Source organism: Prosopis cineraria, unplaced genomic scaffold (assembly GCF_029017545.1).
Source record: "Prosopis cineraria cultivar Desert tree isolate PC_DT_omini unplaced genomic scaffold, ASM2901754v1 PC5, whole genome shotgun sequence".
Taxonomy (NCBI): Eukaryota; Viridiplantae; Streptophyta; class Magnoliopsida; order Fabales; family Fabaceae; genus Prosopis; species Prosopis cineraria.
This window is the reverse complement of record NW_026555336.1, coordinates 1,070,444-1,087,913: the sequence shown is the minus strand read 5'-3', so window position 1 is coordinate 1,087,913 and position 17,470 is coordinate 1,070,444. Positions and strand designations below refer to the sequence as shown.

Below are 17,470 nucleotides of genomic sequence, written 5' to 3'. Positions count from 1 at the left end.
TCTTAAAGCACCAACAACATGCAAGCTTGCTTAAAAAGAACTATTTTATTGCTATAAAGAGTGAAAATTGCATATCAGTAAAGATGAAGACTTTAACAGCTAATTTTTGAGTTTAATAAATTTATTTCTAGAATCAACTATAAATAAGACTCATTTATGAAGTGGAAAAAGAGAGAAGTTTTCGAGCCAATAATTTGTGTTCATTGTCTACCAACCTCCTACTAATAAATTTATTATTCTAAGACCTATATTGATTGTATATTCACTCTAAGAGAGATTTTTACTATAATAGTGATTTATTATTAAATTCACTCTATTCATTTTTGTATTTCACACCTAAAATAGAGCGACTTATGTAATATCCCATATATTATTCCCTTGATTAATTAAGATAGTGAAGGGTAAATTTAAATATAAATGAGTTTGAGGAAGGTTAGAGATGGCTAATAGGCCTATTAGGTTTGGTTTTAGTCATTAGATTGGGTTTGAAAATGAATTGGGTTACTTAAGCTCAAATTGAAGAGAGAAAATCAAAATTAAAGCCCAGTCACTTAGTTGTTATTGTCATGGCTGAGGCTATATGTTGTCATACATACTTTATATATGTGTATTGCTAATTGCATCTATTTTTGATTGATATACAATTGTATAAATTAGGTGAAACTTAATTATTGAGCGGTTATATTCACCCCTCTATTTAACATTTTATAGGCACTAGTTTCGAGCAAGACAAAGGGAAAGCACCAAAGGCTTGGAAACTCAATTTCCTACTATAAGCCTCTTATAATTTTAGTTGCATATATGTAATTAATTGATATTGTCAACTAGTATATTCATATTTTGATATTGCTTGCAATATTAAATATTGAGTATTGAAAGGTGTATTTTGGGCCTAGTGTGCATGGTATCTTTTTAGTTGAGATATATGATCAAGGTTGAAATACTAGTGCAAGTATAAATTTGACTATATGCATGGTTGTGTTAGATTATATTGAGTTTTAAAGTCAAAATGCCTCCCCTTATTATTTCTTAAATCAAAGGATTGAGGGTTGAAAGTGTGAAATATATGATATCTGGTTGTTGTGGTATGTTACATAGGTTGTCCTAAGTCTATTGAGTATGGTCTAAGGGTTGGTGTGAGCTTTTAGAACTTGGATTAAGTTTTAGACACCCTAATTTTGTTTTGAAAGCATAAATGAGTTAGTTTTTATTTTGGTGTCCAATTTTGATTGAGAAATGACTTAAATGTGAAACTAGTGCCATTAGCTATATCTCGAAGAAAGCTTTTTGTAGACGCTTAGATCACCTTAATCGGACATTAGACGGAAATTTTATGCGCATCAGAAGTTAGGCCAGAAAATCTGCCATGATAGCTTATGGATTCTGCTACTTATGCCGTAACATAAAATTTTATGTTGCAGCGTAATTGTGTTAGAATTAGTTTTTTTTACTAATTTGACTCTGGTTTGATGTTATCTTATCTTATATAATGTCCATGCTTTCGTATGCATGTTTTGCTTTCATTATATTTTTTTTAAATGATTTTATTTGATTTTTGACATTTTAGTTTTTGAAAACTTGTGATCCCATTTATAAAAATTTTACAAACTTAGTAATTCATTTGAGTTATTTCCATGATTACCTTGATTTTGTAGAGTTAATTATGGTTAAGTAAATGTGACCTTACAACTTAAACTTAGGGAGCTTAAGGGGACTTGTAATCCTTGTAAGGGAATGAGTTTCATACTTAGTAAGAAGTCTGAGTTGTACTAAGGCAACTAAAAGCCCGACTTAATCTTGGTGAATAGTAAAAAATCTCAAGGTTGTCTTAGGGATTAGATGTAGGCTCAAATGAATAAGGCTAAATTAAGATAAACAATCTATATAAAGCTTCTCTTTCCTTCATTCAACTGTGGTCAGTGATATCATTATTTACTTATCTTTATTTTTGCATTTATTGATTTAAATTTTAATTAGCCTAATTCTTCTCTTTTAGGAAATTTTTACAATTGGTAATAGAGTAATGTTTCTCAAATATGACTTAACAGTCAAAGTTAGAGATCATACAAATGGCTAATTTTGCAGACGATAATATCAGATAAGGATTGTCGACTTCCAGACCATGAGCCTTCAAAGGAGAAGACTATCCCTTTTGGAAGAGACGCATGATGATGTAGCTAGAGGCTGTTAATATTAAAATGCTAGACATTATCACCAAAGGACCCTACATTCCAATGATTGTTGGAGATGATAGACTGATGAAAGAAAAGAGAAAAGATGAATAGAGTAATGAAGATAAACGACTTGTCAACCTCAATGCTAAAGCCAAGCTTACAATAGATTGTGCACTCAACCATGCTGAGTACTATTAAGTCACACATTGTATAATGGTTAAGGAGATATTGGATTCATTAAGGCAAGCTCACAAGAGAACTAATAGAATTAAGGAGAATAGAAAGAGACATTCAAAATGGAGGATGGTGAGACCATTAAGGAAATGTAGATCAAGTTTACACACATCACAAACCATTTAGTGAACCTAGAATTGACTTACACAGAGGAAGCAGGTAAGGAAAATTCTGAATAGCCTACTAATAGAGTAGTAGCTTAAGATAATAGCAATCACTGAAGCTTAAGGGGTCTCAATGCATTTAGTAGTTACGCTCTTTAAGATTCTAGAAGAGCATGAATCCACTCTCCTATAGTATAAGGAGGATATAAGCAAAAAGAAAAAGGGATTGCTTTAAGAGCTATCAAAAAAGAAGAAGCAAATGAAGAATATGATGAAAATGAAGAATTCATCATAATAGTAAGGCAATTTAAAAAGTTTTATAAAGGGAAGAAAAACTTTAGAAGAGGATCCTCAAGCAACAACAAGACAGATAAGAGATAACCTCTTACTTACTATGAATGCAACAAACTTAGGCATATCAAATGGGACAATCCTCAATATAATATCTACCTTGACATTACCAAAACAACACAATTACACTATCGTGATAACTAGGATTAAATAAAATTCCAAGTAAAAGTTATCACAACCCAAGGGTTTAAAATTAATTAATCTAAAATAATAGAATCCCAAGAAAGCCCTTTTTAAAATATTATTTGAGCTCAAACTGTAATTTAAAATTAATTAAATATGATAACGAAAGCATAAGTAATAATCAGCACTTGAAAACAAGTAAGAGAGGACTAGAATTTCTCTAGAGACTAGCCCATTCATCGTAAGGCAAGCCACACCCACCGTGGCAGATAGCACAGAGGGACGAGTCCTTCAGCAAGCATTTAGGCTGCAGCACGCACCTACTATCATAATAGCAAATTGCTGTCATGACAATACTCAGAACTTCCAGAGCATGTCATTTCGCCATCCGATGCCTGATTTATGTAGTTCAAGTATCCACACGAAGCTTTTTAAGCCCTTAACTAATGGCACTAGTCTTACACTCAAATAATAATCCATTAAAAAGATGGACACTTAAAACTCAAAATAATTTTTTTTACCTCAAAATACTTTTAAAGGTGTCTAAATGACAATACCGAATGCCATTAGCCTCAAAATCACATTTAGCACCTTAAATGGATCACACCCAATACATATGGCCATTTATATCACACAAATAACCAAACATACTCAAAATGACCATTAAACTCCAATTCACAATAACGCAAAAGAGTGGATAAACTTAATACAAATATTGTTTTGGTCATTTTTACACATAAATAATCATAAGTATATCACTTGTAATTGTATATAGGCCGAACACACTCATTCAATCACAATAGAATCAATCTTAGGCCAAGATACATACCCATTTTATATATTCTCATACAAGTGATAACAAAATAATGTCACATTCCTAAGTTGGTATAATATTTATGGCATATTCATTACAAACTAAAATAATAAGGAGAAGAGCTATACAAATGAGCTTTTCACTCTTTAATTGTCCCTTCCTTCCTTTTGCCCCTACTGGAGCCCTATTCTGTAAAATATAACCACATAGTGAGATAAACATTTCAGCAATAGAATAATTCACTACTATTAATTAACACATACAACCATATGGGAGTAAAGCTATTAAGCATTAAAACACATTTTTAGCATTTTACAACATAACATTTTCTATAGCAAATGTATATTGCCACTTTAGCATATTCAATAAATCCTTTATATAAACACAAGTCATTTACCACTAGCATAATCATTTTACCATCCAAGCCTCCATATCACCTCAACTGAAATCATAGATTCTTGAACTAAGTGCATATTCATAAAGGTCCAAGCTTACCTTTGGTGGTAGGATCACTTGGCCAAAGGTGCCTTATCCCACTTTCAAACTATGGTCTCCCCCTATCCCACATGAATTGGGGTATCATTACTTCAACACCACATCACTAATGTTAAGGAGTGTCACTTTCCAACGTCATATCCTACATGGATACTAAGAAGATAATTTCCAACACCGTGCCTCACTAGATACTAAGGAGATACATGCTATATGAAATTTCACTACTCTTTCCTATGGGTGAACTCCCATCCCCTAACATGATCATACTCACACTTTCCATGCATTTCACACACTTGTGAAAAGTCATGATCTTTTTCACATAAAGACTCAAAAATCTTTATCATTTCAAAAGTAGTTTTTAATGCATAAGAAAAATCATCTTTCACAACATGCCAAGGTTTCGAAACACATGTAAGCCAATATATTTATCTACTTATAAATAGTTAAGTAATATAATTAATTAGTGTAAATTGTTTTGTTACCTCAACCCTTTATCACACAAAAGGGTTACCGTGATTTAACGTTGGCTCCACACATTCTATATGCACAATAAATATCAAGCAACACTCAATCTATACAATCAAGTGACAATTGCCAATTATCACTCTGGATAAACCTCGAATTCACTAGGTTTTAAGTACGTATAAAACTTAAATTCCTTATCTAACAACATCAACTATTTCTAAACACTCTAACTATCCTATTAAACATCCTAACATACCAAAATCACCATTCAATTATCCACATTGTCTAAAAACTCTCAAATTATGCCTAAGGTTCGTCCAAACTCTCAACAAAAATTTTAAATCACCATAAAACTCATAAACTTAGGGTTAGAGGCTTGATTTATCTCCCTAGTACCTTAAATAAGCCAATGGGTTTGGTCTAAACCCAAAAAAACTGAGATCAAAGCCTCGAGTAAAGCCAAAAGCATGAGAAATTCGCATAGAAGGAGAGGGAGATGTGTAGAGAGCTTACACAATGATAAATTTTGCCCTAAATGCATTCAAAAGGGTCCAAAAATCATGCCCTAGCAGTCAAAAGCACCTCTTTATCACTCCTCTCGCGTCCACCGTAGTGTATAAGACAAAAAGCCTCACTATAATTTAAACTTCCCTACGTGCCATGGCCCATTTGAACTTCAACCTAATCTTCTTTTAAAGCTATTCGAGGATTTAAAAACTATATTAGTCTTCCATAGAAGTCATTAATCAATAATTCATCTAATTTGACTAAAATACCATTATAAATACTAATAATACTTAGATTGGAAATTTAAGATGTTACACTCAATGGCAGAAAAAGCACGAGAAACAAAAGGAGGTAAAACCTAAGAAAAAGAAAGCATTTACAGCATGAGGAGATAGTTCCTCTGATGAAGAAGAAGAAGAAAAGATTTCCCACCTCTATCAAATTAGTATGAAAATTAGTGATAGATGTTAATTTTATAGCTTGACTAAAAATTAACAAGGAAAAAGATAAGGGATTATTAATTTCTCTCTAAAATAAAATTATTAGAGAGAAAAATAATAAAGTATTTTTATACCTCTCAAAAATAAGAAAACTAGTGAGAAATTAGTGAGGGATTTTGCATTTTTTTTAAAATAAAAGACTTAGCGAGGAAATTATATACCTCTCTAAAAATAACTAAGTAGTAAGAAAAATAACAAGGAATTTTTATGTCTCTCTTAAAATGAGATAATTATTAAAATATTAAAAGTGTTAGTGAGATATTTAGCAAGGAATTTTATCCTTTGATAATTGATTAATAAAAACTGATATTTAATTATTTTCTTAATTTTTTATTTAAAAATTAAAATAAAATATTAAAATTAACTAAAATATTTATAATAAATTTATTTAATATTTGGTTCATTTTAAGTTATTTCCTAATAGAAATAATATTTTATTAAAAATATATCATAATAAATATAAATTATATGGCATTTTAGTTGGATCATTTTCTCTTGCATGTTAATGAATCGAGGCATTATGTATGTAAGGTTTGCTGGTCTACAAAGGAGAATCAAGAGTAGACAGGTAGTATCCCCTTAGCAATAGGGAGAGCTAAGCTAGGGTTCAAATCCAATAATAGGTAGAACTAGTGAAAGGGTAGTTCACCGGACCCGCTCATGATAATCCAAATAAAATGATGGACAAGCCTATTACTGGTTATGACGAGAACATCCCAATAAACAGCCAGTTTACAACAAAAAAGGAAAAAAAATTTAAGGCAGGTAAAGGATGAAAGATAGCGATAGACTAAGGAGTAAAGACTTACTCTTTCTCTTCAATCCTATGGAGCACATTTAAATACTTACTTACTGACTAGAAAAATGAATCGTATTTATTGTAGTGAAAGGTAGAACTAGTGAAAGGGTAGTTCACTAGACCCGCTCATGATAATCCAAATAAAATGATGGACAAGCCTATTACTAGTTACGACGAGAAGATCCCAATAAATAGCCAGTTTACAACCAAAAAAAGAAAAAAAAATTTAAGGCAAGGAAAGGATGAAAGATAGCGATAGACTAAGGAGTAAAGACTTACTCTTTCTCTTCAATCCTATAGAGCACATTCAAATACTTACTTACTGACTAGAAAAAATGAATCATATTTATTGTGTAAAGAAGGACGGTACAAGACTTGGAAACTAGGAGGTTAAGTCTTTAAATTTTGGCATTAGCATAAACATAATAAATATGTGACATGATAGTAAGTAGGTGATGTGACACGAGATAATAGGTAACATGACATGAGCTAATACATAAGTAGCAAGCATCCCTCACTAAATCCATTTAGCACACTCTTTGGGTGGCGTATATTCTATATAGATGTTGATAGATCAAGATAATATCCTTAAATCATTATTTGACATACATTATAACTCCCACTCATAATTTTGATCCCATCAAAGTTTCTCAAATATAAGGCTGAGCAAGCAACTCACCCAGTATACATGCCTAAACTTGATCAAATTGGGCGAATAAAAACCCACATATTGAAGGAAAAATTAGGTAGGCCATATATATGGGCTAGCTTGTTAACAAGGCAGGATGGGCTTAAGTTTCCTGTCCCTACTTGTATATAGTTATTTAAAAAAATTGCCAAAAATACAAATAAAAAAGTCATACAAATTAAAGGAGCATTGTACGTGATGTGCTAAACTTTAAGAGTCGAACCACATACTTTTCAAGATGTCCAAATGAGACCCTCTACCAACTCCAAACCACATCATCACCAATGCGTCAACTCTTTCCCTCCCTCAATGGTAAAAAAAAAACTTCCTCCCTCCCTCAAGCCTTACCTTGCATCAGACATAATCTTAAGATGAAGATGAAATAAAGGGAAAAACTCTCAATTCCTCATCACTCTTAATCTTACATACTCATCTCAACCTCTCTCATCAAGTTCGCTGTATCGTCTCAGACCTCAGTCTCTCATCCCTCTCATCTCTGACTCTTTACTCCCTACCTCGTTTGTGTCTTCCTCTCCCTTGTGTGTGCCATTGCAATCTACTTCTCTAACTCTCTCTCTCTCTAGACCTATTTTTCTTTATTGCTTTGCCTTTTTAGCTTGATTTTGATTATGCAAATTTATGGGTTTTTTTTAAAATGTACAAATTGTTGGTTGGGATGTAGATCTAAAGTATTTCTCAATTTTTTTTTAAATTTTGCAAGGAAAAATGGGCTAGTTGAAACCCATTCAAGCCTATTTAGATTAGTCCAACCCATTTAAAAATAGTTTAAAACAGATTACTTACACCCGTACTCATTTTGTCTTATACGAGCAGGCTTTAGGCAAGTTTGAACATTGCTCAGCCCTACTCAAACATATTCATAAAGACTAGAAAAAAAATCAAATTCATAAAGAATTTTGAATAATGTATGGATGCAACTAAACATTAAACATTAACAAAATTGATTTTTTTTTTGGAACAAAGCTAGCATTAATGCTAACTATTACATACCTTTCAATTAATTTTAGTGCAAATATTCAACCTTAGAAGAGGAACAAGAAACATTGGATTGTTTCTTCGAGCACTAAGAAACCAAAGCTTTGTAAAGAAAAACATAAAAGCTAGTAGTGGAGCAGCAAGAATCAACACAACCAATCCAATTAGAGTAAGAGAAAGCCTCCAATTTGAGATCAGAGTTAATGGGGAAAAATAAGCCCTTACCTAGAGAGGATTTAAGGTAATGAAAAACACGATGAGCAGCTTGCAAATGTGTATTATGTGGATTAGACATAAATTAAGATAATTGTTAGATAAGAAAAGCAATGTCAGAGTGAGTTGTTTTCAAATAGAAGAGACAACCAATAAGACACCAATAAACGAAAGGATTATCAATAGGGGTATTATCATCTTTAGAGACCTTGGCAGACCTATCTATGGGGGTAAAAGCATGTTTGCAAGCAAGATAGCCACATCAGAAAGGATGCTTAAAGAAAATTTCCATTGACAGACAGATATATGAGAAGATGTTCAGGCTATTTCTAGACCAAGAAAATGATAGACCTGGCCCAAATCCTTGATTCTAAAAGACTGATCTAAAAGACTTTTAATATTATAAATTTCAATAGAATCATTAACAGCCAAGATAATGTCATCAATATAAACCAATAACATTATAAATGAAGAATCAGTCTTCTTAACAAATAAAGAATAATTAGCTTTACTAAAGATAATCATATAAAGTAAGAGTAGTTGTAAGCTTAACAAACTATTGGTGGCTAGCTTGCTTTAAATCATAAAGAGACTTTTAAAGCTTGCAAACAATATTAGGTGATGGAAAAATAAAACTAGGAGGAAGAGCCAGATAAACCTCCTTATCCAAATCACCATAAAGGAAGGCGTTATTAGAAGTGATTTTGATGGCGAGTTCAAATTCTACGTTAATGAGAGGCCAACAGGCATTGCTTCTTGCTTGCGCCTTTTTTCATGATTGACTTTTGGCTTCAAATAACGTTTGCCCTCGGATTCATTTTTTTTTACTATCTCCACCATCCTTACATTACTACTTTCACATTGCCCAGGTGCCCACCCTTATAAAAATTGATGGTTAACCTGCCATGTGACTTTGGTGACCCTTTCTTGCTATGAATGAGCAAAACTAAATCAAAATCAAAAATCGAATCAAATTCAATTGAATTTTATCATTTGATTTAGTTTATTTAATTTTTTAGTTTAATTTGATTTTTTTATTTTAAATATTTTGATTGATCGGTTCGATTCGGTTAGTAAAATTTAAAATTAAATAGACCGAATCAACCAAATTACATATAATTTATTAATTTATAAATTATTTTATTTTATTTTATTTTTTATTTTAATAAAGAATAAAAAATAATAACATCACTTAAAACCCTATTTCGATCACTCACTCTCATTAGTAGATGTTGTGACTAAATTATGGTGTTGTTACTGGATTATGGGGCCATTATTTGATCATCAGTGTTTATTTGTGGTTGTTTGTTTGATTATTCATGTGCCTTTATAATATTTGGGCTTTATGTCATATGGGTGTAATTAAAATGGGTTCATATTAAAAAAAATGAATAGAAAAACAGGCCCAATTTTGTAATATTGTTTGTTTTAATATTTAAAAAAATAGGCCCAATTTCAATAGTTTAATATAAAACCAAAAAACTGAATTAACCAACCGAACCGAATTATCAAATTTCGGTTCAGTCCTTATTCAATTTGATTGATTTGTTCGATTCAATTCGGTTTTCATTTTTAGTGTTATTCGATCCATCGGTTCTGCATATTTTGAAACCAAATCGATCCGAACCAACCAATGCTCACCCCTACTTCTTGCTACTTGCCATCTGCAATTTGCAAGTTTCTTCCAGCTCCCTCTGTGGCTTGTTCATCTTCGATTATTTAAATTTACCAAAAATATTACACGTCTTTTTTACAAAAAAAAAATCAAAGAATGAATAGCAAATAAAACAAAAACAAGAAACAAACTAACAAGTAAAAAGATTGGGTGATTTAAGGATGGAGAACAAATAAGAAATCTAAAAGACAAATTCCATGTCACAACGACATAAAGCCCTTTCAGTTTCAGCAATGTTATGAAAACCGGACCAAATCAGATCGGATGGTTCGATCGTCACCCACTGAATAAAATAGTTTGATTTAACCAATTGAACCAAATTAGCCTTTAAATTGAATTGACCTAAATTGAACTGGGTGGTTTTCATAGAACTGGATTTAACCTGGAACTCGAAGCGGGTCAACCCGATTTAAAGCCTAAGAAAAAAAAATAAATTTAAGCTAAGTCGCTCATATTCATGATTTTTCTTATCTAATCTCTAATTTTCTTTTGTAATCTCTGATCTCTCATCCATAACTCATACTCAATTTTAACTTCTCATCTAACCTTTGCCTCCAACTCTAACAATTCAACCTTTGATATTGAAATTGAAAGCTCGTGAGTCGTGACATTACGGCATGCCTCCAATTCTAGCGTTGGTGAGCTTGTGTTGACATACCTTGGCTTCTAGCTCTAATAGTTCGGGCATTTAGTCTTCGGTATTGAGATCTCAAGCACCATCGACAAATTAATATTTCATTTATATATTTATGAATATAAATATTATTTTTATTTAATTTTTATGATATTGATTCGACTGTCAATCTAATCAGTTAAATTATGAAAGCCGCGACTTATTGTTTTTTCTAATTTAATATTCGGTTAGAGTTTTAAAATACTAAGTTTCAAGTTTCAACCAGCTCTGCCTTTATTTTTCCTTTTCCTTTAATCGGTAAACCACTTTACTTTCCCTTTTTTGACAAAATTCCTCCTCCCACTTCTAGTTCAGTAGCAAGCCCATGTCATATCCCTAATAATTCCCACCCCTCATTTCCAGAACTCCATTCTCCATATTTGAAAACGATTTTTAAAAAGTAAAAGGAAAACTCCAATGTTCCCCTAAATTAAAAAGGTGTACAAATCGAATTCATTTTTAATGAGTTACAGGGGACTACCACCTAACGCACCAACCACGTGAAAAAAGTTTGAAGAAAAATTAAAAAAAAAAAAATTTACACCGGCTCGGGGCCACGTCCACCCCACCCTAAGTCTGCTAAATTAATTATTCTATTCCTTCCTCGGCTATTTTTCTCCTACCTAAATTTTGTCCGTTAATCAAAAACTAAGGGACAGCAGGCGGAGCCTCCAAACCAGACCCCGTCTCACTCATCTCCTTCTTCCGTCGCATCTCCAGCACTTTACGGTGGTGATTCGAGTGCAATTCGCTGGAGAACGTCGGGCTGCACGCGGGTCTGTATTCAGGTAAGAGACGACCCGATTTATATCGGACCCCGCACGCGTTGCACAGCGTTTTTGCTCCCAGCGGCCCCGTCCGCCACTGCGGAGTCTTCTGCACGCCGCAATGGCTGCACCTCCGCGACGCCGGAGCCGCCTCATCAGCCGTTCTTTTCTTCGGTTTCTTCGCCTCGGAGGCGACGAGCTGCGGATTAGGGGCACCGTTGTTATAAATTAGCCACGTGCTGGAAGGAGACGAGGAGGAGGATGACGAGGAGGAGGTGGAGGATGATGGCTCGGCCACGGGAGGAAAGCCCAGCGACCAAACCTGAACACCGGTTCGTTTTCGTTTGCTTCTGGCCTTGGCAGGAATCGGGGTGAGGAAGCAGGGCGAGGTTACAGCAGGGGTTTCGGATTCAAGTACTTTGTCCGTCTTGGTCACGGGAATTGCCGTCGAGGTTCCGGCAGGGCAGGCGGAGGAGTATTCCAGAAAGGAGTCGTCGACGAAATGAGACAACCACTCCAAGTCTGCCTCGTCATCGGCCTACAAAGATGGTAACTTGGATCAACAAATAAGAAAGTGGAAGCAGAAAAAAGCAGAAAAGCGGTGCTGTGAAGAAGGGAATGGAAGAAAGTACCGGAAGGATGAGTTCGGCAGAGGCGAAGCCGTCTGTGACAGAAAAAGTGAGAGGAGTTTGGGGCAGTGGGGGAGGAGAAAGAGAGAGAGGCTGTTCCTGTTGTTCGGGGAGGGCATCTAGGTGGGAGAAGTCGAGAAGGTCGTCCACAAAGAAGTCGTCCGAAGGGGTGAGAGTGGACACATTGAAAGCGGACAGGTCCTCAAGAAACGCGTGGGGGCTGAATTTGACAGTGGCGTCCTTGCGAGAACTGGTTTTGAAAGCAGCTCGGCAGTCCATTGCTGTGGCACAGAGAGAGAGAGAGAGAGAGAGGGAGGGAGGGAGGGAGGGAGTAAACAGCTAGTGGTGAAGGAGATATGGAGGAAATGAACGGTGGGATGGGACCTGGGAGGGAATGAAAAGAGAGGGAGGGTGAGTTTGGTAAAGCATTGAATGAGAGGGTGAACGTGTCCGTGACACCCTCCGATGCCTCCATCTCTCTCTTTCCCACCCACACACGCATGATGCACTCTTTAGATTCGTGTTTTTTTTATTTATTTCTCTTCCAATGGCAATGCTAACTAATTCATTTTTTTTTTAAGATGGTAATTCAGATAAATTAAATTTATTTAAATTGAGTTTAATTTAAATTAAATTTATTTAAATTAATTTTAAAATATTATATTCTTTTAAAAAATTTATATAATTAGGTTCAATTATAATTTTTTTTAATTGAATATTTTTTAAATGGATTTGAGTTGGTCCATTAAGCTTGATTTGAATTACAGCTCTATCTTTTTTCTAGATGTATATGTTATTATTTTCTTAAAATTATGCATGTCAATCAGATATCATCATTTAACCTAACATTATTTTAAAAACATTAAATAGAGAGAAGATATAATGCTCTTTACATTATAAAATATAAGGTATTTTAACTAAATTTTACCTTAATAAATTAATTTAAAATTTTAAATTAATACTATTTTTTTATATTTAGCCCTATATAATAATGGTTTTATTTTGAAATAAATATAAAGTAATTATTTAATTGAACACTTTAAAAAAAAGATAATAATCACACTTTAAAATATTAAAAATGTCTTATATTTTTTAACATCTAATCCCTAAAAAAATGACTTATATTTTTAAATAATGAAAGGGTAATCTTGAAAGAAGTATAATTAAAGAAATTGTATTTTTGTTAAAATATTGTATATTTTGGGATATTGATTTTATCTCCAAAACCATCTCATAAAGTGAAACAAGAATTTATGTATTATGAAAATAAGGTAAGTTAAAATTATTTACTAAAAATTATATTGCTTCCAATTTTATTTATAAATTACTTCTATTATTTTTATTAAAGTTAATGAAAACTTGAAAACTCATTAAATATACCTATTTTAATAAGTTTTCAGCTTTCATTCTAGTAATGTTCTAATAAATATACATAAATAACATACTTTGTTTAAGAGTAAAAGAAAAAATTTATGATAAAATTTTAATTATACAACTCATAAATATGACAAAACAATTCTGCTCTCTATCTTATATTTCTTCATTTTTATTTATAATTACTTTTAACATATTTTATTTAAATTAAAAAAATCTTAAAACTTAGTAATTCTATCATAAAATTTAATAAACTATCAATTTTATCTTTATTAAATATACATATTTTAACAATATGTTTTCTCTCATTAATATTTAATAGAGAGTAAAATGAGATAAATAGTGCTAAGAAAATTATTTTCTCTCTATCTTATAAATAGTGCCAGATGTAGCTAATAGGACTAGAACGAGCATTAATTATTTATAAAATACCTCCTTTTTAATTACTTATATTAGAAGTTAAACCTGCTAATTACACACATTATTGTATGCAATCAATAAGAATAGTTAATAAAAGGGAGAATAACATTTAAGTTTCAAAAGAGAAAATTAATGACAATTAGGCTCTTGATAATTTTTTAAAAAATAAATTGTAAATATCAATTCAAATAGTTACAAATTTTTAATAGTTTCAATTGTAAATACAATATTTAAGTTCTAAATATAATAATTAGTTTACAATTTGAATTTTTGTTTACAACCGTTTGAATTGACATTTATAATTTATTTTACAAAAAATTTTGTCAGAGACTTAATTGTTATTAATTTATTCTTTTAAAACTTTATTATCATTCTCCCTAATAAAAACTAATTACTATGGGAGATAAAAGAGATTTAAAACTTATATTTAAGACCAAAATAAACTCATAAACCAACTCCTATATATAGAAGAGTAGAAATACTGAAATGGTTAATTGTTAAATATTTCAATTTCCTGAACTTAATTTTTTTAAAAAAAATTAAACATGTTGGGAATGGAGGCGATCACTTGAAAATAGAAGGAGAGGAGAAATGAATAAAATTAACAGAAAGACATTACATGTTAACTTAAAACCTCAAGGCTTAAGTTATATATCATTTTCCTTTATTATATATTAGTTATTAAATTTAATTTTATGTCTACTCATACTTGGATAATCTAACAGCATATATGAAATATCTCTGTTATCTAATCATAATTAATTACAAAATCCAAGATAATCATAGGTCTAACCTTAATAAAGATTACCAAATTTATAATTTATAAAGAAGGAATCCCAAGTTTTCATAAATTAAATTTACTAAAACATCATTTAATAATCTTCAAATTAGAGTAAAATAATATGTTGGAAGTATGGGATACTTTATAAGAGTGAAAATATTCAAAATTTATTGAAAAACAGGGCAATGCTTCACACCATGTGCACATGCACCGCAGCTGTCCTTTTTTTTGTGTCATGCGCTGCAATGCAGACACTTCAAGTATTGCATGCATCAGACAACAATTTTTCTATCATTTAATAGCAACCCAGGGCAACTTCTAACATGCATCATTTCTCCATCCAATGTCCAAATGTGGTGATTTGGGTGTTTACAGAAAGCTCTTTTTATAATTTAGTTAATAGCATAGGTTTTACTTTTAAATTATGTCATATAAAGAAGTTAGATGTCCAAACACATTTTTACAACTTTTCTCACTTTTCACAATTTAAGGGTGTCTAAAACCCCACATATGTACTAAAAGTAATTCCTACCACTTAGAACATACTCAATGGATTTAAGAGTACCTATACAACATACCACATGTGTAACACCCTAGAAATTTAAGATTCAATTAAGTAAAGTAAAGAGGAGTAATTAAGTTAATTAATATGGTGCGTGTCTAACAAGTATGTTTAATTGTGATTTTAGTCCTAAATTTGGGTTCAAAGTGAAGTCAAGCCATGAGGACATTAAAAGGTGAGAAAATCTGAAGGGTAAGTCTTTATGCCTCATGTCACAGCGTGTAACACATTTGTCGTGGCGCACAGATGACAAACAACGAAAGAGGGCCTCTTTGTGTGATGCATCATGGTGTGTGCTGCGTGCGCCAAGAGCATGGTCAAATTTTTTGATAAACTTGTGAATTAGGTAGAAAACTAAAGGAAAAAAGGGAGGAAATGAAGAGCAAACAATATTGCTTTGTTAGGGCTTACGACATTGGAGGTTTAGGAATATTTTAGAGATAGAGAATACCTAAGGTAAATGTCCCATACTCCTCTCCTCCCTTTCTCTTCCATTTTCATGAGGATTTAAGTTAGGGTGTGGATGGTGATTTTTGTTCCATATGAGCTATGGGTTTGAACCCATTAACTAAAATAGACATAGAGGGAATTGTTTAGAGTATTTAAACCCATTATTAATGATTTTAAAGATTTTTAGTTGGTAATTATCATAAATATCTAAAAATGGCATTAATGAAGATAGTTGAATGAGTTGAGAAGTAATTAATGAAGGTTTAATGACTCATAAATAACAATGTGAGCTAAAGGAACTTGGTAAATTGATAAGACCCATAATTTACACACTTTATCCATTTGTTTAAGACCCATTTCAAATTTTTGATTTCACATTTGGTGTGTTCATGGTGTCGAAAGCAAGAAAATAGCTTAAGGGGCAAAATTGTGTATTAGAAGTATTTTGGTCTAAAATTGTACTTTTTATGAAAAAATTATATTAATGTGGTTTTCCATGTGTTTTATTCCCAGAAGAATGAATATGAAATTATTTTTTCAAAATGTAATTTGGTTTGGGAGTGATAAAATAAAAATCACATTTTAAAGTTGTTGACTTTGTTAACTGAATTAAGGTTTTATTTGTTTGCATGACCTTTTACTTGTTACTATCCTTGGATTCTACATATTAGTTAATTAATTCCATGTGAAAGAATTTAATTATTAGGTCACATGAATATTTGACTTTGATTTTATGTTTATTTTGTGACTTAAGTGGCACATGTGGATCTAAACTTTTACAATTGGTCAAGAATCATGAAAGATGGCTAAAATAGGCAAGATTGGCATTATTTTGGGTTTGGAAAAGGGAGAGAATAATTATATCATTTGATGAGATAAGTGAGAATATTCTCGCTTAGGATATTCCCTTTGAGCTAATGAGAAATAGCCACCTATTTGAGCATATAGGAAGTGTGTACCTCACCCTAGCCTTTTCTTTTTTCTTTTTTTTTTTATTTTTCTCCCAAGTGCCAGCTGAATACATGCACATAATCAATTCATTTTCGCCAAAAAATATTAACCCTAGCCTTCACGCATAATCTCTCATCACCTCCTCCATTTTCATTTCACATTCTCTCTCTTATTTTTCATTGTTCTTCATTTTTCCAGCCATAGCAGTCCCTTTCTCTCCTCCATTTCTCTTCATCTAACTATTGGATCATCACTAAATTACTCCCATTCTTCTCTTACTCCCCTCTATACATCCCTCTCACTTGATCATCCATCCCTTTCTCTCCTCCATTTCTCTTTATCTAATCATTAGATCATCACCAAATTACTCCCATTCTTCTCTCACTTTCTTTACACATCCCTACCACTTGATCATCCATTTCATGCTTCATTCTCTACTTGGTTCCATGGAAGGGTTTAGCCAACTTGAGCTTTTCATGGAGAACTTGAATAAATTTGAAGGTTAAATCATTTTGGGTGCTTGAAGGGGGATAGAAGCTCAATGAACCACTTGGGTCTTCAATTTTACAACCCTTTTATTTTTCTCTTAATTTTCCTCTATTTGGTAAGACTATAATATTAGATTGCTATGTCTTGGCTTTATAATTATAATCTTAGTTGATATTTTTGGTATGTTGAGCTATATATTTTTGCCACTCTTGATTGTTTCATAATTTTAAATGTTC

General features: G+C 32.2%; 1 protein-coding gene across 1 annotated transcript; it reads right to left on the bottom strand.

Moving 5' to 3' along the window:
- Positions 1–11,237: 11,237 nt before the first annotated feature.
- On the bottom strand, positions 11,238–12,542 carry LOC129311793 (GATA transcription factor 5-like). The gene is made up of 2 exons (XM_054954258.1): positions 12,211–12,542; positions 11,238–12,116 (listed from the first exon to the last, which is right to left on the bottom strand). Exons 1-2 carry the CDS (start codon positions 12,484–12,486, stop codon positions 11,460–11,462), a joined length of 933 nt encoding a protein of 310 aa, XP_054810233.1. The 5' UTR covers positions 12,487–12,542; the 3' UTR covers positions 11,238–11,459.
- Between the last annotated feature and the right edge of the window lie 4,928 nt (positions 12,543–17,470).